This window comes from Bombus pyrosoma, linkage group LG10 (assembly GCF_014825855.1).
Source record: "Bombus pyrosoma isolate SC7728 linkage group LG10, ASM1482585v1, whole genome shotgun sequence".
Taxonomy (NCBI): Eukaryota; Metazoa; Arthropoda; class Insecta; order Hymenoptera; family Apidae; genus Bombus; species Bombus pyrosoma.
The window spans coordinates 5,511,164-5,534,572 of NC_057779.1; the positions used below are offsets into that span (position 1 = coordinate 5,511,164).

The window sequence follows — 23,409 nt, forward strand, 5'->3', positions numbered from 1 at the left end:
AGTTCACTTATCACATAATTAAAACTATGTCACTAATTTATTCGGTTTTATTTAAGAAAATTATAATTTTAATTTACGACGTGCACGGGACGACATTTGATACAATGAAACTGAAATTTTCTTTTCGATAATCGAAATATGTAGAATTATCGAACTGAGTTATCGAGATGAATCATCAAGTTCCATTCAAATATTGCGCCATTAGAGTGCAATGTTGTCGTTGTGTTGTTACTATATTAAAACTGTTTGGTGGTTTAAAGAATAAATTATTAAACAAAAATACAATGTATAACATTAAATAATTAAATATTACAGATTGTAATATCTTTTTTAAAGTTTGATAATTAGAATATTGCAAGGATGGAGATATTCTTACAAAATATAGGTGTGGGGTTAAGATCTATTGATGATCCATTTTTCGAAGATTCATACAGAATTTGCAAAATTTTTCAACGAAAAGGTGTTACTGTTGAAGATGATGAAGAACTATGTCATGATGTGTAAATAAAGATTTCTTTTATATAAACATTTATCATTGGGCATAACCTACAAATAACTGATTTTAATAAAATAATTTGTCAATTTCAGTATAAAGGAATTCTCTTGTTACGTTACTGGTTGTAAAGCAACATTCAATAAATTAATTGATTTTGAGATGCACTACAATAGCAATCATCGATATGTTTGTGCAGAATGTAACAAATGTCTACCAAATCCTAGATTCTTAGATATTCATATTCAAGAAACCCATGATAGCTTTTTCCAAGTTTTATCAATGAAACAGCCAATGGTATTTATAATCATTTTATTTCAATATAATGTACATCATAATGTTTGTTAATATTAATAATATCTTTTAGTATCAATGTTATGTTTCTGAGTGTGATTTAAAATTTAATACTTCATTTGAAAGAAGAGATCATTGTGTTAGCGTACACAAATATCCAAAGAATTTTAGATTTGATAATACTCCACATTGCGTAAGAGATAAATCAGAAGATAAAATGGATATTGATGAACCAGAGCCAAAGCGGAAGGAATCCAAGTCAAGAAAAATACAGTTAAATAAAAATCAAAAAACTAAAATGTTTATAGCTACAGCAAAAACTACAACCTCGACAAATGTCATTATCCGTGAAAGTCAATTAAACCCTTCAAATAATAGTGCAGGAGCTACTTCGTTACTTTTTATCCCTAGGCAAGTACATAAATCATATACAAAAGTACTTACTAAAAATCAATCTGGTGAAAAAGATGTGCTTGAAACAGAATGTATGATGGACTTGGCTAATACATTACCAAATACATAGTTGAAAATAACGTACAACTTTGGTTTAATGTTTTTTTATCATAAATATAATTTAAATATTACAACAATCTTTGTATGTACAATGAACCTTACAAAATTTATTTCAATATTTCACGTATCTTCTATCTTATCCTCCCTTCTATTTACATATCTGCACTTATAGTCTTGTTGCTCAATATATAAATAAACCTCTAAATTTATCTATCCCGAGTTGCTCACTACATATAGAATATCTTATGCCATAAATTGTATATAAAAAAGTTCTAGGCAAAGTTATCAGACCTAGCACAATTGTCATTATCTTGGAAATAACATTATAACAGTAAGTATATTTATATAATCTGTTAAATCTTTACACTATATTTGTTATGCATATGACTGTATATATTGTCTGTATATATTGTAAAATAATATCTCTGTTGCTATGTATCAAATATTAAAGGCGAAACCATAAACTATTAAATTATACTAACGATTACAGAAAACATGATACTTATAGAATACTAGACAAATTTTGTGCAGGCATATTTTTTTTTTTTTTTTTTCATTACCGATGACTAATACAAAAGAAACCTAAGTCAAATAAGCCATTAACTTAGCTGTTTCGTTTTTAAGTACTGAAATTTCATATTTAAGTTTCTTATTTTCGTGTTCTAAGAAAGCTGCCCTGATAGCAATCTCATCTTCCTTGGCTCTTCGTGCATCCCTAGAGCGTTTTGCAGCTTCGTTATTCTTTCTTCTTCTTTCTCGATAAGCTGCATCTTTCTCATCAGCAGTGCTTGTTGGCACAGGACTTCTCGTCACTTTTCGCATCTTTGTAATCGTGCCCTCGTTCGATTGTTTCATCGTTTCCAGCATTCGCTTTCGAAACTCCGAATAAGCTTCGCTGGATTCTAGATCGTATAGCAATTCGGTTCTCCCTGTAGTAAGCGATAATGGATCTATTGGATAAGCCTTAAATGGTCTTGTATTTTTTGCAATATCTATAGGCAAATCGCATAACGTAGTTTTGTTAGAATCTGTAATCAACGTAGCAGGGGGGCTGAAAAGTTGCGTTGAATTAATAGCTTCATTATCTGTATTCAATAACGTTGACAATATAGTAGGAATTAATGGAATCGAAATGTTCATTGGCGAAGTGGGAAAACCACCGTTTTGCAATGACGTGTCCGTAAGATTCTGAACTGGCTCGTATTTAATTTTTTTCGGTGAATCACATTCGGAAGTTGGCGTTATCATAAACTTTTGAACCTCCGAAGGACTTTTTCCAGTTTCTGAAAAACGCTTAACTTTATCCTGTTTCGTTGTGTTTGTTACGAGTGAGTTTGAATGTGAATGTGAACTGGAATTTTCTGACTCCTTCGAGATTGTTGCTTTCTTAAAGGACAAGTCTAGTATCGAGTCAGAAAATTGCATGCTAGTATTTCCGTTAGAAGCGCATTCTTGTGCTTGTAAATTATCCACCAACGCTTGGAAAAAAGGATTCATTTTGCAGTTTATCATCACCTAAAACGAAAAGTTTGAATGAAATGAAAAAAACATTTCTTTGAACGTTTTTCATGCAAATGCAAATACTTGTTTGCTATGTTTTGAAAAGTATTGCATGTTTACTGGTCTGAGCGTTTTAAAAATGAAAATAATAATAAATAGATAATGATATAAATGGATATTTTTTAACTTCCAATTCTTTCAGTTTTCCAAATATGTATTAATTATACATTACTACACGTGGCAGTAACAAAAATGAAATGTGTAGCGGTTAAATAGAGATTTACGTGCTCGAATTAATGATAACAATCGTTTGAAAACGTGGAAAACTAACGGGAAGCGACCGTAACAAATTATATCTCGATATTTTGAGTAAGGATATTATGTTAATGAAGTCAAAATATTCATTTGTAGTTAAATAACATTTGTTATTTCGACGTGTTCCAAAATAAACCAGCCAATATTTACTTTAGAAGAAATCGAAATATAATTTGTCTAACGAGGAATACAGTTAATATGACAAAAAATCGAAATATAGACAACGTGTTGTCGAATAGGCATTAGTGTATCCGTTAATTACGAAAATATGGAATTCTTTTATGTTTATCAATTAACATAGAACATGTGTCTTACTTAATAGTTAATCCGAGGTCACGCACCGGTCACTGATGTATCACAACAATATCACTCTATCGCAGTTTCAAATCGTGCACGTTTTCTTGAAGATCTTCACGCACTAATTGTTCGAAACGAAAATCGTTTTTTAACAAAGTTCTAAAATCGATTTTTTGGTTTTTACCAATGTGCTCACACGACGGTTCTTCAAAACCGTTTAGGACAAGAGGGGGTGCAGTTTCGCTTATATACTGCCCAACCCTTGTGAGAACCCTTGGGGTAGGAGAGAATCCCTTAGAAAATGGTAGGGAACGACAATCCTGGTGACCACAACGCTGGGGTCTGACTGGCACGCGTTCGCCACTACCTAATCCCGAAATGTTTATAGGACGACACGTTCACATGATTACGACTACGTAATCGCGTACGTAAGAAAATTAGTTGGGTTATCTATGATCAAGTAATTGATTGTATATGTATTTTATTGGGCTTGTATAGTATATCTTGTAATAAAAGGATCTTACAAGGGAATTTACATTTTAGTTTAATAGTTCGAAAATGGAAAAATGTTATTACTCAAAATGTTTTATTTATGAGGGTAGTTTATTAAATATGAGTTAAGAAGGAATTAAAAATTTCATTTTTATAGTAACTGGATTTATTAATTATTTATTCATTTTCTTTAGATATGTTAGTTATTTCCTCATTTTGTTGTTTATGTATTAACCTATTTCCTGATTATTTCTTAGTACTTCTATTACTTCTATTATACCTTTTTATCTTTTTATTTCTTTTTATTATATATCTTCTATCATTCAAAATCAATTCATACAATGAAAATCACGCATTAAATATATTTAAAAAAGAAAAACACTTCTACATTAAAGAAAGGAAATAAGTTGAGGATTAGTCGAATTTTAAGTACAAAAATTAAAGAGGATAAGTCTTTCTTCAAATAAGTAAATTCTCTTTCCTTTATTACGTCGAGTTAACCAATATAATACTGAAAAGTACCAGATGTGCCATAAAATCAAAATTTTATATTCACAATACTTTTATAATTAGTGTGCCATCTTATTTGTTGTTGCCGTTGTACATAAGACAAATTACAGCGGTAAGTGTCCGGACTACAATGGAATCCCGTTAAATTAATCCAGGTACTAAATCACCTCTTATCTCACCAGGATTTTGAAAAATCCAGTTACCGATTGGCATACTTAAATCTTTTGTTCCAAATCCTGTGTAACTTCAAGAACCATATTCTGTTTCTAATAACTGGTTCGTCAAAGGGTTAAGTGTTTCGACGATCGGTAGCTACTAACTGGGCGACCCTCAACTGGCAGACCTGAGATGTCTTTTCGTGTAATGCTTACCCGTACAAATAGTGTGTATAGAATCACTATGCATAACCCTTTCGTGACCCTTTCCTTGACTATTTTCCGTAATATTTCGTAGCGATCGTTGTTTCTGCTTTGTACTGCATGATTTACGATGGCCACCACTAAAAGAAAATCGGGCAATGTGCATAAAGCGCTCATAAATTAACTGGTGAAAGTGTTGCGACTAAATGAAATTTGCTCAAAATCTTTATGTCAAAGAAAAATGAGGAAGAAGTCTGTTTGTGCTTGACGATGAGTGTTTTTTTGTATGTGATGGATTTCTTTGGTCCTGCTAACTCGTTAGGATTGGGCAACATATGGCAATCTTCAGAGCGTGTCACCGGAAGATGAACTTACTCTTTTCTTCGACTAGTGTTGATTAATGGTCCAGTTTCATGGCTGACTATGTAAGTTCATTAGTTAATCGTTCAACTTACATTTGAGCCTCCCGTGGCGTTTCTTTGTTTGATGGATTCCATTGTCCCTTAGGTAGAATGGGATTTTTTTGAGAATAGCATCGAGATGTTGAGGAAATCTGTTGGAGCTCTACTTAAAACGATTAACATAAACGTTTACGGTATGTTATTGAAAATTACGTAACTTTAAAAATTACTTAAGTTTATATCATACTAAAAAGTGATTGGATTGCACAAATTATATTTCTGGCAAGAATTTATTACAAGACTATAATGATTAATTTCATTTTTTGTAAATTCATATTTAAAGCTCTACAATGCCATATGACTTGAAAGTTATACTTTTTTCATTCATATTCCATATTTAATAAATCTTCATTCCTTTTATGCCACTATATCATTTTACTCTCCTTCATTGCACTATTGTATTGCTTATTATTGTACAATCCTATCTATTGATAATAATCATTACCTTCTATCTTAATCATTAGAATAAGAAACTTCTCTAAAAATAAGTAACTTACCTCCTTTATAAGAAAATGGCATAAATAATTGTAAGTTCCAAAGTGTTGTAACATAATCATTTTTTTTTTTTTTAGTTTTTTAATGTGTAGAATAGATCAGCGTGCATTGTTAGCTTGTCAATTGTTTTTGAAAGATTTCTCTGCTCCCTTTTCTTCCGAATTTTCAAGAAAATTTATAGAAATTCGAGTGTGAGAAAAATAGGGAAAAGATGATGGACAACGAAAGTGTCCAGTTATGCTCGGTAGCATAGACGTCACATTATGTCTTGGTCCCAAGATCACGCCAAATTTAGTCCTCCATTTCATATCCCCGTTAAAATGACGTGCCGTCCATGGAAAAGCATCCTAGCGATCAATTCACTGCACCGCCTCCTTTCTCGTATACAAATTTTTGCTCTTTTGGCCACATAACCCACATTTCTATGGTGCAGGAGCAACTGCAACCCGTTATTTGCGATATTTTCTGTAGCCATCAACCGACGACAGATGAATGGATCCCCGTATTTGCATCTGCTCCTACCGCACCGAAACGCACATAAACTCTATAACGGTATGTCGATGCAAAATTTTCGCCATGATTCGATGTGGAAAATGTCTCAATTCACCGGCATCGTTGACGTTTTTTAAATAGTCCCGCTGTGAGTAATCAGTTTTCGTGCAAGGAGAATCGAACGAACAAGGAATGAAATACAAATTTTTCAATTCATGTAGTAGATATATCGATCATCGGACAAAAAGAGGTAAAAGTAAAGTGTAAAAGTAATATAAAAGAAGGGGATGATATTCCAAAGATTTCTTTTCAATAGATTTAGCTTTATTGTTTCTGTTAGATTCGGATGTAAATTGCATTTATTACGGATAATATTCTATTTTGATGTTTTTACTTTTTTATGATTCTGTTCCTCTATGATATTTCCTTTCAATATTTCGTAAGCAAACGGAGCGGTCCAACTTTCAGTCTTGAACCTTTCTTCTTCGAAGATTTTTAAACATTTGTCTTAATGAAAGATTGTATAATGGAGTACCTCAGAAGTTTCTTCAAATTTTTTGGAAGTCTCAGACAATGTAAAAGTAATACTTAAATACGAATGACTCAATTTTCCTATGATTTATTTTAGTTTTATAACTTCCTACTTCAAATTCGTTTACTTAAAGCAATTACTTTAATAAATTTGTGCTAATGTCTAGAGTCACTAAATTCATGGTCTACGTGTTTTCGTGGTTAAATGTTCTAAATCGCTCGTGGGCACATCAATTACACAATCACCAGATTATCAATAGCTATGGCCCGGTTGTTTGCATGTACTAGTAGATAACACAAATAGCTAGTAGAAAGCTTCTGATAAACCAGACAATTATAATCTTTGAACACACATTGGTATGATTGTAACTTTCACACAGATTTTTCAGATTTATGAGGACCATGATGTTGCACAATGATAATAGTTCTTAGAATCGGATTTACATGATGTTTTTGATTGTATTTGTTTTTCGTTGAATAATAAAATAAATAGTCGAAAATTGCCTATAGCAGTATACTTTCGTATGTTCTTCGAAGGATTGCATATGAAATAAGTTCAGAATTAGACATTAAAGATCTTATCCACCGAATACAATTGTTTCGAAAGAAGCTTTTACCATAAACGTTTATATTATATATGTTATCACATACTTATGTTACATATAATGTTATATATTATTTTAAAAATTATAAAAAATTTATTAATAGATATTTCATCTTGTATTTGAATCAAGATTATTATTAATTTTTTATATAAATATAAAACGATAATATGATGGAAATTGAATATTATCAAAATGTTATCATATTTATAACGATTCCTTTTTCGGTTTTTCTCCTTTTTGTATGGAAAGTATCTCAACTTATTAACAATCTTGAAGAAATTTACAATCCTCTCGGTAGGAGGTCTCAGGGTGTGACTTCGTTCTCAAACAGACATTAGTCCATTTAATAGTATTCGACACCATCGCGTTTTGAAAAGAGAGATGCATTATGATGTATGTGGTGAATGTCGTTCGCAATAATTACTTCTCAATTTATCTTGCGGTCGGACCACCGACCAAGTTTAGCCAACAGACTTTCAAGATTTGCTTGCTTCCGGTCCTCGGCACGCCTCCTTCCCTCGCGAGAACTCTTTTCTTTCCACGAAAGCTTTTGCATTTCGTTCTCACTGTATCACGAGGCACGCCTTTGGGCAAATTCTTTAACAAGGAATTTTATTCGTCGACCAAGTAGTCTCCTTTCAGAGATGGCTTCAGATGAATAGCCCTCGCCATAAACACATTACCAATACGTCTTATTTACGACAAGGGGCGACCGAGTTTGAGGAAATGTCTGAGAAACTGTTTTGTAGGTGGAGAAAAGCTTTTGTTATAAGAGGATTAAAAACTTTGTATATTGTGACAGATAAATAGACAGCTTATAACATAAATAAAATTACCTGGGACGTTAATTATTTTTACGTTATGCTATATAGAACCTACGTAGAAATGTCTTTCATTACCATTAAGTATTATAGCAAATATAATACTTTGTATATTTTATGTATTCTTGCTTATTATGTGAATTGCGTATGTTGCTCTCTTTTCTATAAGTACTAAATGCTGCAACAGCTCTTCTTCTTCTAATAAACTTTATTAATCCCTCAAACTTATATTTTATTACAATTACAACAATGTCTTTTTACGATATATACGATAGTAATCTTTATAAAACATAAGTATGGAAATATCCACCGATTGCAAGTTTAGTAATTGTAAGTACAATAAGAATAGTGAACAAGGTGTTTGGGAACAGAAACATTTACGAACAGATCGCTTGGTATCTCATTACTAAGCTGTACAATTACAAACAAAAAAGATTTGAATGTCCCTCTCTTTCTAGAAAGAGAAAAGGTCAAAAACGTTTACATGCTATTTATTTAAGAAGCCCTCGAAAAAAAATAACGTTGTCGTAATAAGATTCGTGTATTGTTTACGCTCTTACGAAGATCATCGCTCTCCTCCCCATTCCATAAGCTTCTCTAAACTAGTAACATTCTGTCCATACTTTCTCTGTTTAAGACCTGGGTTCCATCAACCTGGCAAATACTTACAGGTTTCCCAATTTTTTAATGGAAAAAAGAGTGATTAAAAAGAGATTTATCAGGGCATTTCACAAGCGACAAAAAATGCATAATTATTACGAAAAGCCATAAAGCAATTGGTATGGTCACAAAAATGACAAAACGGATTTCACGATATGAAACGAAGGGCTAACTATTACCAAATGGTAATAAGGTATTTTTTCTTGTATTTGAGCCAGGTAGACGCAAATTACACAATGAAACTTTGGGTTACTTGCACACGTTTTCACAACGACATCATGAAAAATACAATAATGTAATATCTTTTTATTATATTTTTCAAAGTTGCCTCATAACGAAGCGAAGAGAACAACTGTAAAAATTTGAAAACTCGATTACATCACAATGGATTAACTTCGTCTAACTTGGAAAACGGTTTACATTACCTAATAGCCACCTTTACTCAGCAAAAATACACTTCTCACTACCTTCAGGGTTTTTAGTGTACGGATTAAAGTAATAATCCGCCATTTTTTATTTTTTACGATAGCTTGTTCCTTTCGAATATTTGCAGAGTAGTTTTTATTAGTTTTATATAATATAAAATTACCTGTTAGGTAAGAACTGCACTTTTACGAAGTCCTTCGGTTATATTTAGGATATTTGTTGCCGGTTTAGGTTTTAATTAGCTTTCCATACATTTTTTTTTAGCCTGCTGTTTTCTTCACTTCTTCTGCAGATACCTTCTTTTTGGGATACTCTACTCATAAAAAGCTTAGAATTCACGAAAGATTGTAAAATTATATAAAATACTAAAACTAAATATTTAAAAATTATCTATGTTTTGGGATATATGGATCCAGAAAAAACAATAAGGTTAACATAATAGAAGATGGTCGACTAAGTCTTCGTGTTCTTGCACATTACCGAAGAACGAATCATACATGGGAAATGAATCTCATGCTGCACCATCGTCAAGCCCTTCAGTCGTTGACCATTATTAAGGTTCTCATTTCATTTACTTTTCCATTCTTGCAGTATATTTCTTTCTCAATCTAATCTTATTTTATAAAACAAGTCTCATATTTATATCCAATAATATTATCACAAATACATACATAATCGTGTAACCACTTGCGTTTATCGACAAGATGAGAAAGAGTATATTTTCCTGGAGACTATTTGAGGCGAGGCAAAGTTGAGAACCATTCTTTTGAAAATACCGAGATGTTGGTCAGCATGTCATGTGGCCAATAGCCAGTGGCCGCGTGGGTGGATGCAGAGTGCAGATGCAAGAGCAGACCAACCCTTCCGTAATAACGTGGAAAGAAGGGAGCTGTGCTACGACCCTTCTTTCCGCATTGTGACATGTCGATATAGGAGAATATACATTGTGTTGGCGTTCGCCCATCTCCTAGGACGACGCATGGTTCATCTAACGGTAAACGTACGGTAGGGAACGGCACTCGAAAATGTGTGTCAAAAGGCCACAATTTGTGGACCGCTAGATTTTAACCGTGATCTTGACGAACCCTTTCTGTCTTTGTTCGATTGAATTCGTGACAGATTCAGGAAAATTTTTATTTCTGTATGGATTGAGACCACAGCAGGAAAACATGATAATGCATTTCTTATTTTTTTTTTTTTTTTAATAAAATATTTTAAAGTTCAGAACGCTTCCGTAAAATCCTGTATGTATAGGATTATGTACTTCAGTCATAAAGCTATATTGCTATCTCTTTTCTTTATTTTCTAGTATGTGTTTTATAGGTTTCTTTAAGTAATGTTTTCTCTTCTTTCTTCCTTTCAACTATGTTTTATTAAACTACTCTTGTTTGCTAACCAAATTGCATACAAGTCAGAAAATCAATAAAAATAGAGTTGGCATGGTTCTCATCTGTGATCTTTAATTATAAATCAAATTAAATTGTTGTTTTAAATTAACTGAAGAAGCTTATTTTAATTATCATTCATTGTACACCATCATATATTATATAGTAAAATATAAGGGAGAGAAGATTTTTTTACAAAAGTTGCGATAAATTGTATAACTAAGTAATTTTCTTTATTACTTGAGGTAGATCATACTTGCCGCGAACGCATCTAATTTTAACACCTGGAGTATCCTTTATTTTTCCTGGCCGACACAGAACGATGTTATGCTCTTGAAGATTGTGGCCTTCGCCTAAAACAATAAGACACATAATTATTATAATATTGATATATAAAATGATTAGAATGTATTATATTAAATGAGGTGGTTATAACGTGTAGGTGTATTTAATAAAGTAACGAGTGGATGAATTTGTAATAGTCAGATGTATCAAAATAAGTATAAGTACAAATATAGAGATAGTGTATGCTGGTTTTAATCGTCGTTCGCTCAATGCTACCATACCAATCGAAGAAAGGATAATAATACTGTTATCATAGGGAGCACGTTCATACATTTGTTACCACAAAAAGTTAACCTTCTTATGTAACTCTGGCTAAAGATTAGAAGAAACAGCAATAACAATCTATTCAAAGTTCTTTTGCTTCTACACCTTGTAACCCAAAACAACGTTTGTATTCAAAGGAATAATATGGATCTCTGCCAGATTTGAATTTTCCAACTTAATACTTTTTCTACGACCATATGCCGCTACATAAATACCTTTCTTTCTCGTGCTTAGCATATTTCTATAGTAGTTCTATAATATGAAATGTAAAATGTGCTCACCCGGTATAAAAGCAACCATTTCCTTGCCGGTTGATAAGCGGACGATGACGCATTTTCGATTCGCAGAATTAGGTTTTTTTGGCTTTCGGGTTACAGTTTGTATGACTACGCCTTTTGCAAATGGTTTCCCATCTAAAGGATTTTTCTTCTTCTTATATTTTTTATACGGCCCAAATAGATGCAACCTTCTTAATGATGATCCGAGTCTTATCTGTAAGCCTAATTTAATTAAATACATACTTATAATGTGAGTTCGATGAAACAAATATAAAGTAAAAGTAAGAAATTAGGAGAACAATTTAGAATTTTTTTTCAAATAAGCTATTAATATGAAACAAATTTCTCTCTCATTCAATATATTCTAAACATTGATAGACTCCTACTGTTTACTGCATTAAGGTATGCTTTCCTTTTTCCCTTTCAATAAATATTCTGATTGAATAAGAATAAAATATCTGCGAATGCTTGTGGCTACGAACAACTTTGTAGAGCGTAACACGTAACTTTTATTTTCCCCCCATTTCTTGAGCAGTTTTGCCTTTCTCTCGTTCGCGTTCCTTTGTCAAAGTTTCAAAGATAAAAACCTGTATTTACCAAACGAAGAGGACGTATTAGGCTTCGTGTGGTCGTCCGAGGAAACACCTTTGGTCCTCAAAACAGTCTGAGGGAAATAAAAGGAGTAGTTGCGAAGCAATTACAGGCGTGATACTCTTATCTTCGAGACATGTATAGCCGTAAAGGGAAAGTAATCGCCTGGTGAATGGGTACAATTGGATTTTCACTGGAAATTCTTCGATTACGTAACGACAAACCGGGCGCAATTAGCGTCGAGTCTACTTTTCGGTGACGAAATTACGCCCAGGGACACGACTTCTTAACTAATTGTCGATCTCGATAAATTAGGAAACGTTGAGCAATGATTGCCTCGCGAGAAACTATTTACATGTAAAAGAAATAGAAGATCTGAAATAGAAGAGAAATAGAAAAATCTGGACACAATTTCTTCGAAAATAATTGTTCAAAATACTCGATAAAATTTTTTTGAAGACAATTCTACAAAGATCTCGATGCAGTTTCTTCGAGAATAATTATTTGAATGTCTTCACATAATAATTCCTTATTTCTCTCGGAATAACTTTTTAAAAATTTCGACACAATTTTCACGAGAATTGCGCGAATGGTATGAGAAAAGAAATCATACAACACGACTAAGGATTGTGACAAGGAAATAGTCCCCAGGGATGGCCATGTCCTAGTCAAGGCTATTGTCAACGAAGTCTGGAAAAATAGGAGACCCACTGCGTGGTAACAGTACGGAGAAACTGAAAACTCTTTCGCAAATAATCTTACGAACCAAGGGAAAAGAGGGTTGCCGGAGTTGATGGAATATCAAATATGACGGGCGTTTGACATCTGCAAGCCGCTCCACCAAGTCTAGACCTTTTTCGCTGAAGCGTGTATAAGCTTATTAAGAAACATTGTTACGAAGTAAGGTCCATCTATCTTTGTAGAAAACGCTACGATCCATGAGATCGCGTAACCTGAAAATGAACAGCAATTTACTGTTTGCAAAATTGGAAAAAATGAACAGTACGTAGTGATGAAATTCTTCGATTGTCTTTCTCTGTCTAATTCTTTAAGTCGAGTAGTCATGATATTATGTATGTATGCAAATGGAAGTGGTAATTACAGTCACAAGACTAATGATTATAGGCTAGCACGCAATTAATGTTGCCTGGAGATAATAGGCAATTTGTTGAAAAAAATTCATATCAGAAGGCGAAAATACGTTAAAATAGGAGAGTATTATGAATAATAAATTAGCACCTGCATGCCAGTCTTCAAAATCATTTACGTAATACAACGTTTTATGAAATTAGATAGAGAAGTGAAAGATACTTTAGAAACAGAAAAGATACGTTAAAGCGTCTTCTATAACTTTTCAAAGAAAGCAGTAATAATAAAATATCAATAAAAAGCTCGCTATAATTATATCGAACATTTCAATTTTCCACGAAAGATTCTAAATATTCGAAACACTCTCAAATCATCGTGCAGAATCAGTTGTTCACAGTCGTATGAAAGAAATTCGCCTAAAACGTTCATAAATCCGACGAGATTCATAGTCGAAGTGAAATGTCAACGATGACACGACAATTTCGTGATACTTCCTTGGTCGTTCATGGAAGTCCACGATTTAACAGGGTCTGTTAGTCGAGACTGTGCCATTGTTGTTCATTTCGAGATCTGACTGACCACCGTTCTCCAACACGACAGATGTCCAAGCCTGTTGCTACTAATCCAACCTAACTCGGACTTAACTAGTGCGCAAGAGACCAGCAGAACCTATTATGCATGGAAGGCAACCCTTTTTCTCGAAAATCAATACGCAAGATTACATTGCGAAAATTCTCGACGTCGTAGTTGCGCCTTTGTCGCGTACACGGTGCCAAGAATCTATCACTCGCTAAATTCGAGGCTTATCTTTCCGGTTGCGACTGTTTAGTGAATGAAATGAACAACTGGTGTCATTAGAAGCTGATAAAAAGGCCTTGTTCGGAAAACAAACATTGTCCGTAATCTGGAAATATTGGGATCAGTCGCGTTTCAAGTTTAGTTTGAATTAAGGATCTCATTCATTTATGGAAAAAAGGAAGACAGTGAAAAGTGAATAGAAAGACGTTTTTTTATATTAGAAAAGGAAGAAAGATAGTGAAACGTGAGAATGTTTAATAAAATTAATGAAGAATATTGTAGAAATTGTTATAGTTTGTTCATGATGTTTGTATTGAGTAAATTAAAGCATACTTATAATTGTACGAGTAATTTTTTACCATAGTTTGCAAATTTTGTAGTTATAGTTTTGCATTTATCATAGAAATAGAAATTTAGCAAAGAAATTGTAAAATGAAAAATTGCACCCAAAATGGAAGAAGATGAATACGATGATAATAATCTATATAACATATACAACGATATTTAAAAAAATAATATTGCATGCAATGATTTAAAAAAAATAAAAATGTGTCCAATGATAACATCCGTTCCTAATTGTCGAGAACGAAACTATCTCACGAATGGTCCATTGTATCGTCGCGAAAACTGGGAAAATGCGGATAACAGTCTTATTGCAGGCTGTATCCTTCACAGGATCACATCTGACAACTGGTCAACCACAAATGGACACGTCACCCCTCCGATTCCCAGCGATTTTCGCTGTTGGCCGAGGAAAAGCTTACTTTCTCTCATTCGTGTCCTTTCTTGTGTAGTAGCCGGATCCCTTTTTGCATTTTGAGATGTCTCTTCTTTCTATTTGTAGGCATCAAAGAGGTAAAGCGCTGCGTGTGCTTTTGCAAGCCACGCGCTTTTTCGCGGACGAAGAATAAGAGAAGAAAATCGTGGTCCCTTTTTAGCTCGGCCACCCCTTTTGCTGCATTTACTCCGTTGAGAAAACGGAGATACCGATCTTTCGGAAAGGCTTACGGAAATTCGAGATGTCACTCGAATTCCTATGAAATTGTCTGGCCTGGTTACACTTATGGAAAGTGCAAATAATACCGATGGATCTTCACACGATTTCACGTAAATGGGTCAATGCTGGTTTTGGTTTGCTTCAAGCAAAGCCCTTTTCATCGATATTTTGAAAAACTTCTGTATTTTTCCAAGCGTTTCAATTATTTTTAGGCACTAAAGCGACTGCTTCTACGAATTTTGAAGAATATTTTTATAATATTTTTGTTGAATATTTAAGGTTTTGATATTTGCTTACAGTATGATTATGATTTTTTTTTACTAACAGTTATTAATAGCAATTTTTTATTTAATAGGAAATTGAAATTGATAGATTACTAAGTTATTATTAATTGATAGATATTTTATTTTGTGATATATTGTATATCTAATATTGTCTTTGATTTATAAAATATAGCTTACCTTGTATCAAGCTTCCAATACATGAGTTAGTAGTAGTCAACACATTTCCTATTCAAAAACAAGAATATTATTTTTACGTTATTACAATAAATTATGTTCTAAATTAACATTTCCCAATCATAGCCTTATAATATATACTTAGAACTCTGTTAATTAGGGGAATAATACCTTGAATTCCAGGGTTTGCGCATAATCTAGTTAACTGTAGTTTGCTAGCTGTGAAACAAATATATTTTCTATTAAAATCATGTATAAAATTAATGTTTATTAAAGAATACGCTAAAATATCAAGCAAAAATTGATAATTTGGTATGATACAGGGATTTATTTTTGACAACAGGAACTAATTATTTTTAAATAATATTTATGGTACGTATATAAAATTAGGGCCATAAAAAAACGTGAATTATTGTTGATAAATAAAAATTGTGATATTTTTTATTTGGATAGTTTAGGTTAGAGGTTAGGTTATATATAGTAACCTAAGTTACTAGATAGTATATATATAGTAGGATATAATAACCGTACCTGCGATGGAACTTGTAAGACAAGATCTAGTCCCGCTCACCATACTTCTTGCTAAGAAATTCATGATTATTCTAACTTTTAATTGATAACTACACAAATTTATAAAATACAACTTTGTATCTACATTCTTACAATTCTGTCTAGCGGAAAAACATCGAACCTCGTTATGTCACCAAAGTGAGGATAGATAAAACCTATTTCTACATTATCTTTATCTGAGACACGAACCTTATGACTGTTCATTAAAAATGTTAATAAAAATAATCAACTCTTTCGTTAAAGCTTCAAGAATCTTAAAATTAATTTTATTGAAGTAGGTTAGTATATATATTTATAATTTTACTTAACGATTAATTATATATAGAGTATGGGATATAACAGGAAAACAGTAATAACACTGATTACAAAATTATTAAAAATTTATTTTACGGTACGGCAGTACAAAAGTTCCTTTCGCCATCAAATATGTGAAAAGAAGCAGTACCATAAGATCAGAACAGTTAACACTGACTTTTTCACCATCCACCACCGTGTCCTCTGGAGAGTCCTCCAAGACCATGTCCTCCATGACCATATCCTCCAAATCCACCGCTAGAGATACGGATGCTTTTGGTGATTACTGGAACGCTGTATGATACACTACTAAGTCCTGTAAGTAAAAAAGTAAAAAGAATTTTTTGTCATATTAGTAAACTGACAAGTTACAAGTCATAGATCATCTTTATAATATAAATATAGGAATTATCAAACATATCCTATTGTTTAGACAACAGGAGTAGCCCTTGCAGAAATTAGAATACATAAGATTAGAGTAAAATTTTCTGTATCGTCACCTCCTCCATGACCCAAGCCACCTCCATGACCTAAGCCACCTCCCAAACCATAGCTGATGCCTCTCTTCTCGATTACTTTTTCCTCAGATTGGGCATACAAGGGAGATGCCAAAGCGAAGATAGCAAGAACAATCTGAAAATATAAAGTTAACTTGTACGTGATAATCTTGCAAGTATACTTCGTAATACTAGTCTAACCTATATACTTCGACGTAAACACCTAAGTTCCTCGTAAAATATAAAATTACGCTTTCCTTCGAAAATGTAATTTTCTTAGTTAATAGCTTTGTTTAATTACGTTTAATACCGACCAAATATTTCTTGCTGCTTTCAATGAGTCATTCAAGGTATTACGGTAAATTCCAGGTATTAGACCTTTATTTGTTAACATCGTGTAAGTACCATATATATTTAATTACTAATTAAAGCGAAGCAGTAATTTCACATTATTATGAATAGGTAGTATAAAAATATAAAGAGTACAACTTCAAAGGAATTACTCACGAGAAATTTCATGTTGCTAGTGCAATGTAATGTGTAGCGACGGTTGGTTCGCGACTGAAACTGATGCAGGTCGGATAGAATACACCCCTTTTATACTATTCGAGCCTTTTTCTTGCGGTATCGCATCCCGGCGAAGTTGAATTACGCGTGTGTGTGCACTCGTCTACACGCCTTTCTAATACGTTGTTTTCCCGTCGCTGTCTTGTCACGAAAATTTTTCAACGCGAGGCTACCAGCCACCGCGATGATATTAACCGCACGGTACCGTCAATTCTGTTGGAATAAAATAGGTCAATTGTGAAGATTAGTAATAGATATCATAACGAAATCGTCATTCATACGCGAAAGGAATAGATTTGTTACTCTTCCTGGTTTTGAAATCGGTTTAACCGCTCGAAATTCAAGCAGTCGTTTCTACCAAACTTAGAGAGTAACGTATACAGGTTTTCTTGCGCACACGAATTTTTAATTAAAGAAATCGCCAAGTGTTACGTTGATTATTTTCCTTTCTCGAGTAAACTTCTCGTATGCCTAGTACCACGTGCTATTATTATTATTGCTATTATTATAAATATATTATGACAAGTAATATTTTTAAAATTACGGGGAGAGTAGAATAGATGTATTCAGACAATTTTGATAACATGTACGACAAAGTAGCCAACTGTAAAATACTCTCGTAAAAACTAAAGTGATGGCTTATCATGTTCTTCTCCTGTTATATAGTATTATATTTACGGTTAGCTTAAGGATGGCATCGGATGCTCCAAAAGTGGATGAGCTTCTTTGACATGTCGCGTCACGCCGTGCTTTATACGATGATCCTTTCTCACTCGATCCAGTTGGCACATCGGTTAAAAAGAATTTCAATACGAGACGTTAGCTCGTATTTTCCGCGCATCTCGAATTTCATCTATACTGTGTTACTTTCACTGTTACAACGTGCTAAGAGGACGGTTTTCGGTTGCATCGTTACGTAAAATACGAATGCAAATTTTTATGTTGCATCTTATGGTTACACTTCCTCCCTTGAGTGTTGCGTAGGGACATCAAGTAACAGCGAATTGGACCGCATATTCTGCGTATGAAAAATAGGGATATTGAAGTGACACGTCATTTTTTATCTCTTAAATCTTTTATCATTTTTAAATCAGAAATCTTTGTTACGATTATCCTTCTTCTAACACGACTTTTCAAACGAATTGCTGCCACGTTTTGTTACAATTTACACTATCTAATATAAAATGAGTTTTTATACCATTTATTGTATAAAACTATACTGTTCAAACAGATTTTCGTAAATTGAAATTCGAATCCGTATATCATCATGCAGAAGCGCTAGCAATTTAATATATAGGATGCCATCCAAAAGCACTATTAGGATCTCAGACATGGTCCATTCCAATATCACGAAAGGACATTGATGAATGAATTTGTGATTTCCAGTTGCAGCTATATTATATCATAACTTCACAAAATAATTATTAAAATAATCCCCTAAATTCATCGAAATATATATTTGAATTTCAATATAAGAGAAGACAATTTTTCAAATAGAGAACAGAATACCTAATGAAAAGGAAATGTTTCATTATTCAAAGTTTTGTAAACAACTTTCAAAATGCAATAAATATTTCCCGTCAGAACGATTGCATGCAATATTTTCTGATTGATTAATGGCTCGCCCAATATGCATCGCCGGTTTTAATATCATGTGACTCAACTCTAGAGCTCGATAGGAATCTGAAAAGCAGAAGATATAAAGGTAGGTTGATTTAATCGGAATTTTTCTCGTTTGTTTCGTTGTAAAAGTAATTATACCATTACGATTACGTAAATGTAATCGGTAGAAACGCAGTCGGTAGAAATTGAACAAATTTCTTATAAGTTTACACACGTAGATATTTTTTTTTTTTATTGTTTATTTAAATTTTACAATTTGTCCAGTAGGACATTTGGTAAAATATTATAGCTTAAATATACATACCATGTGGATGGTTACCCCCAGCGGGGTACCATCTTCGTGTTTGTTAGGTTATATCCTTTGTGAACGTAGATATTACTAAGTGATTAGTTTCGAAAGGTATCAGAGATCACAAACAGGGTTATTGTGCAAGATCGATGAAGAGGGTTGCACTCCGCATCATTAGATTGATAGACGGTAATTTGATAAGCGGCTAACTTCGAAATTGCAATCGTGAGCTAAAACGAACCGAACCGTGTAAAGCCTGATAAATTACGACTACGTTTTACGTTCATTGACTGTGGTGATGTGTAGCCACTGGGGTTCTGGGACCGTTCTTCTTCTTAAAGTACGCCAGTCGACCATCCGAAGATAATTTAGACTTATAGTACGCAGATTCTAATAAATTTACGACTACATATATTTTCAAAGATTTTTAATACATTTCATTTGACGTGACTTGACTACAAATTTAAATGATACATTTTATATAATAATCACATGAAATGTGGAAGGAGTGATATATTTAAGAATTGTTTTTAAAAATTGAATTAATATGAGTTAATATGAGATGAATACCTTCGTTTTTAATATCATGAAAATATTTCTTATTTTATAAAGAAAATAAGAAAATGTATAAGATAGCAGGGTATGTAATACGTATAACAACGGTGTCAAAGAAGGATAATGATTTTTAGTGGAAATTTTGTTATCGACAGGAAAGAATACTCATTAAATAGGCAACACAATGACCGATAGATGGCACGACAAGGTATTGAAAATAGTGCTAGAGTTTTCGTGCTAACCTTACTGAAATTACTTAATAAGTGTCAGAAAGGAATAATAGTCATAGTTATAACGTATAAAGTGTTATCAAATTGATTTATAAGATTATACATATATTTCTTTTATTAATAAAGCTATATTTGTTTTGATTACTACTTTGCTATAAATATGTTACGATTAAGTATTCTACAAAGTGTAAATGGAGCAATTTTAAAATTGAATACCAACGAAAATAGATTTTTAACCAAATGTATGAACAATTTAAAGACAAGCAATGGAATAGCAGAAACAAAAGATACATCTGAACTGCAGGATACTACAATATTCTCTGATATTGATGGTGATGTGCATAAACAAATCAAAGATAAGGAAGCTGCGTTACAAAAGCAACAAACAGATTCTAAGTTATCAACTCAAAAATCAATATCTATTTTTGGTTCTGAGACAGTTAAGGATAGTGGATTACAGTACATTAAAAATAATAAAGATTTAAAAATTCCAACTGTAGCATACATTCTTAGCGAAACCATGTCTCCCATAGTAAAAGCTGCTTTAGAAAAGTGGAAGAAAAATATGATTGATATATATGGAGAAGAGCATTTTAAGACACGCTGTAAAGGTATAACATTTGTATGATGAAAATGAGAATTTTAGATATTAGTGACTGTTATGTATTTTAGGTCTATTGGACAGTAGTAAATTATTTTACTCTTATGTGCAAGTGATGCTTTCAAAGAAAGAAAGTGAAATTCCATCTTCTATCAAACCAATATACTCTAGTATAAAACCACTATTAAACGATATACAAATTTTTCATGGAATTGAGACAAATGTGGTACATCCAATATTGAGATACAAAAGCATCATAGATTGTATTGCTTCCTATAGGTATAACAGGAATTGCCTTTATCGTTACAAGGAAATATAACTTCTCATATGGTCATCAGTACAGTATACTAGTTTTTAATTTGAAAATTACATTTTTATACTTTAAAATAGTATTTGTTTAGAGGTTACACATATTTAATTGATTGGAAAAAGTCAGCGAAACGGAAAACATCGCTTGCAGCAACTTATGATGCACCTATACAAGTTGCTGCTTATATTGGAGCTATTAATGCCTTCAATAAATACTCATTTAAGGTAACTATCTTTTAGAAGTAATATATTAAGACATCCAAATAGTTTTATACTAATTATGTAATTGCATTAATAGATAGATAAAGGTTTGATCATTGTTGCTTATACAAGTGGTGAACCTGCTAGTATTCATGAATTGAAGGATGATGCCTTAGAAAAGGCATGGGGAGAATGGTTGAATAGGTTGGAACAGTTTCATGCAAATTGTAACAAAGACAGTTTAAATACTTAATTTATATTTGTAAATTAAAATAGGGTACATATTATACTACTTATATATTTCACTGAAGTAGTTTCGTACTATTTTTGTATAAATAAAATCATATTGCTTGCAGCAACAAATATTTTTTTATTTGAAAGATTATAAAAGATGAGTATTCTTTTATTGTAGCAAAAAAGAGAAAGGTGTTCCTGGCTATATACTGCTTTATCTTATTCAAAAATAAAAAACCCAACAATTTACATTAATTCCATTTAATATTACAACTTCTCTAACTTTTTATCGACATTATTTAAAAAAAATAACCTTTTGTGATATCGAAGTAGAATAGTCATTCAAACAAATTGCATGAAAATTAGTGTGAATCAATTTCTACATAAATTGCCATAAATTGCTGTGCTAATAATCGTAATAGAGCCTACCTACGAAAGGTATCAAGAACGTTCCATACGTACGGGGTCGCTTCCCCACCTGTCTACGTTGGTTAACATATAGCAATTATAACTTGGAGCCAGCCACCCTCCGTAGGACGCGACATTGCCCAACTCCCTGTTACAGACTCTTATAAGCATGATGCGCAACCCTTCGCAAGCCCCTGGGAACCGTAAACTAATGCTGAAGCTATGTAGCGGAAACGTATCTTTCATTGTATTTCGCCGTATTTGAATTTTCGAGTAATTCTTGACCATCCAGATTAGCACGGCATATGCTGAAAGTTAACTACAGCAGCAGACGTCGAAAACCTTGTTTACGAATAAGCTGATAACGAAATGACGCGATTTTGTTGTGTTGTTTGCAGTTTAATTGGCGTTTAATCTGTTCGTATTCGTGCATATAATCTCACGGGTACCTTTACGATACTTACATGGAATTTCGGGGTAATAACGCTGCACGTTTATTCATTTTACATTCGAATTAATTATTAGAATGGTAATTAATGAAATTTATAATTAGTAACTAGAATTACAAATAGCATTAATACAGAAATGATTGGAAGTAATAAATCGGAAAGGAATTCTGTTTCATATATTAACAATAATTCTTGGTTACAAATAACAAAAATTATATTGAATAAAAGAATGTAATTGAAGATTATTACGTTATTTACTCTGTTCTCTGGACTCAGCATTGATAAATTTTCGTTCATTTTAATCATTACGAAATATTCAACGGATTATAAAGGGTGAAAGGTTTAATATAATGAAAGATCTGACGGCAGTAACTTTGAATATATTGTTCAAGAGACTAAAATAACTAAATAATAAAGTGAAACATGGTCTTAAAAACCAAGATAATAATAATTATTCAATAATAAATACGACAAACCTTTCACATTAGGGTATTTATTAACATTTTAAGTTGTGGAATAGTGTAATACATTTTAAAGTTCTTTGCACCAGTTTCAAGATAAAAAGGAAATAAATACAAGCAATTGTTATTTCTTTTGGATAAAACAGACGTGTAATTTTTTATTGTCCTTTGAATTAATTAAACGATCAGTCGAAGAAAATCACGGAGGATACTTTGTAGCTGAGAATCCTTTTCTTCACAAGAAACTGGAACTACTTCGACTGAAATTATGAAAAGCGTTCTTATGAGATTTACGTAGTTGTCCCAAGATAAGAAGGCTGTTTCCATTTCTTTGCGTGGATGGCAACTCGGCCAACTTGTAATCTCAGCACGCGATGAGCCGGAACACAAGTTCGTTCTTGTTCATCGTCGTCTACATTACCAAGGGTGTACCACGAATTCGCTGAATTCAGCATATCCGTACTATCTTGCATTCTTATGTTTCTTCCAGAGGGGATGAGATACTTGTTTGTCCAGTATGCTATCCTTTTCTTTCTTGAATGATATGGAGAAAAGTGAATCATCCGAAAGCTTTTTACCGTAAAGAGTGGCGACATGGGGTGAAATTGAATTTTCTCATGAATGAAAGCATGGATAAAGTTCACATACTATT

General features: G+C 32.7%; 5 protein-coding genes across 9 annotated transcripts; 2 read left to right on the forward strand and 3 right to left on the reverse strand.

The window, feature by feature from the left end:
* Positions 1-216: 216 nt before the first annotated feature.
* Positions 217-1,324, forward strand: LOC122571406 (zinc finger protein 511). Its single transcript, XM_043735092.1, has 3 exons — positions 217-500; positions 589-790; positions 861-1,324. The coding sequence occupies exons 1-3, from the start codon at positions 361-363 to the stop codon at positions 1,308-1,310; spliced, it is 792 nt and encodes a 263-aa protein (XP_043591027.1). The 5' UTR covers positions 217-360; the 3' UTR covers positions 1,311-1,324.
* Positions 1,325-1,462: 138 nt separating this feature from the next.
* LOC122571405 (thyrotroph embryonic factor) lies at positions 1,463-3,965 on the reverse strand. The gene is made up of 2 exons (XM_043735091.1): positions 3,431-3,965; positions 1,463-2,815 (listed from the first exon to the last, which is right to left on the reverse strand). The coding sequence occupies exon 2, from the start codon at positions 2,810-2,812 to the stop codon at positions 1,883-1,885; it is 930 nt and encodes a 309-aa protein (XP_043591026.1). The 5' UTR covers positions 2,813-2,815; positions 3,431-3,965; the 3' UTR covers positions 1,463-1,882.
* A 6,652-nt stretch (positions 3,966-10,617) lies between these two features.
* On the reverse strand, positions 10,618-16,178 carry LOC122571407 (40S ribosomal protein S12, mitochondrial). The gene is made up of 5 exons (XM_043735093.1): positions 16,001-16,178; positions 15,641-15,688; positions 15,473-15,520; positions 11,540-11,758; positions 10,618-11,002 (listed from the first exon to the last, which is right to left on the reverse strand). Exons 1-5 carry the CDS (start codon positions 16,062-16,064, stop codon positions 10,869-10,871), a joined length of 513 nt encoding a protein of 170 aa, XP_043591028.1. The 5' UTR covers positions 16,065-16,178; the 3' UTR covers positions 10,618-10,868.
* Positions 16,179-16,411: 233 nt separating this feature from the next.
* On the reverse strand, positions 16,412-19,717 carry LOC122572228 (glycine-rich cell wall structural protein 1-like). 5 transcript variants are annotated; one of them, XM_043736981.1, is made up of 6 exons: positions 19,325-19,717; positions 19,062-19,080; positions 18,076-18,415; positions 17,338-17,610; positions 16,834-16,966; positions 16,412-16,649 (listed from the first exon to the last, which is right to left on the reverse strand). In XM_043736981.1, the coding sequence occupies exons 4-6, from the start codon at positions 17,347-17,349 to the stop codon at positions 16,516-16,518; spliced, it is 279 nt and encodes a 92-aa protein (XP_043592916.1). In that variant the 5' UTR covers positions 17,350-17,610; positions 18,076-18,415; positions 19,062-19,080; positions 19,325-19,717; the 3' UTR covers positions 16,412-16,515. The 5 variants fall into 5 exon arrangements, with proteins under 5 accessions (XP_043592916.1, XP_043592914.1, XP_043592917.1 ...); XM_043736979.1 differs by having other exon boundaries at positions 18,907-19,080; XM_043736982.1 differs by lacking the exon at positions 19,062-19,080.
* A 344-nt stretch (positions 19,718-20,061) lies between these two features.
* LOC122572104 (mitochondrial genome maintenance exonuclease 1-like) lies at positions 20,062-21,688 on the forward strand. The gene is made up of 4 exons (XM_043736698.1): positions 20,062-20,705; positions 20,767-20,974; positions 21,097-21,229; positions 21,303-21,688. Exons 1-4 carry the CDS (start codon positions 20,255-20,257, stop codon positions 21,456-21,458), a joined length of 948 nt encoding a protein of 315 aa, XP_043592633.1. The 5' UTR covers positions 20,062-20,254; the 3' UTR covers positions 21,459-21,688.
* The last annotated feature ends 1,721 nt before the right edge of the window (positions 21,689-23,409 follow it).

Bases quoted from the DNA above. Each gene is read 5' to 3' on its own strand.
- LOC122571406 (XM_043735092.1), top strand. From the start codon at position 361: ATGGAGATATTCTTACAAAATATAGGTGTGGGGTTAAGATCTATTGAT. The intron at 501-588 runs GTAAATAAAGAT...TGTCAATTTCAG, and splicing joins GAAGAACTATGTCATGATGT to TATAAAGGAATTCTCTTGTT. The intron at 791-860 runs GTATTTATAATC...AATATCTTTTAG, and splicing joins TATCAATGAAACAGCCAATG to TATCAATGTTATGTTTCTGA.
- LOC122571405 (XM_043735091.1), bottom strand. From the start codon at position 2,812: ATGATAAACTGCAAAATGAATCCTTTTTTCCAAGCGTTGGTGGATAAT.
- LOC122571407 (XM_043735093.1), bottom strand. From the start codon at position 16,064: ATGAATTTCTTAGCAAGAAGTATGGTGAGCGGGACTAGATCTTGTCTT. The intron at 15,521-15,640 runs GTATTATTCCCC...GTTTTTGAATAG, and splicing joins CGCAAACCCTGGAATTCAAG to GAAATGTGTTGACTACTACT. The intron at 11,003-11,539 runs GTGAGCACATTT...TTATTGTTTTAG, and splicing joins AATGGTTGCTTTTATACCGG to GCGAAGGCCACAATCTTCAA.
- LOC122572228 (XM_043736983.1), bottom strand. The intron at 16,650-16,833 runs GTGACGATACAG...TTTTACTTACAG, and splicing joins TGGCTTGGGTCATGGAGGAG to GACTTAGTAGTGTATCATAC.
- LOC122572104 (XM_043736698.1), top strand. From the start codon at position 20,255: ATGTTACGATTAAGTATTCTACAAAGTGTAAATGGAGCAATTTTAAAA. The intron at 20,706-20,766 runs GTATAACATTTG...TATGTATTTTAG, and splicing joins TTTTAAGACACGCTGTAAAG to GTCTATTGGACAGTAGTAAA. The intron at 21,230-21,302 runs GTAACTATCTTT...TTGCATTAATAG, and splicing joins TCAATAAATACTCATTTAAG to ATAGATAAAGGTTTGATCAT.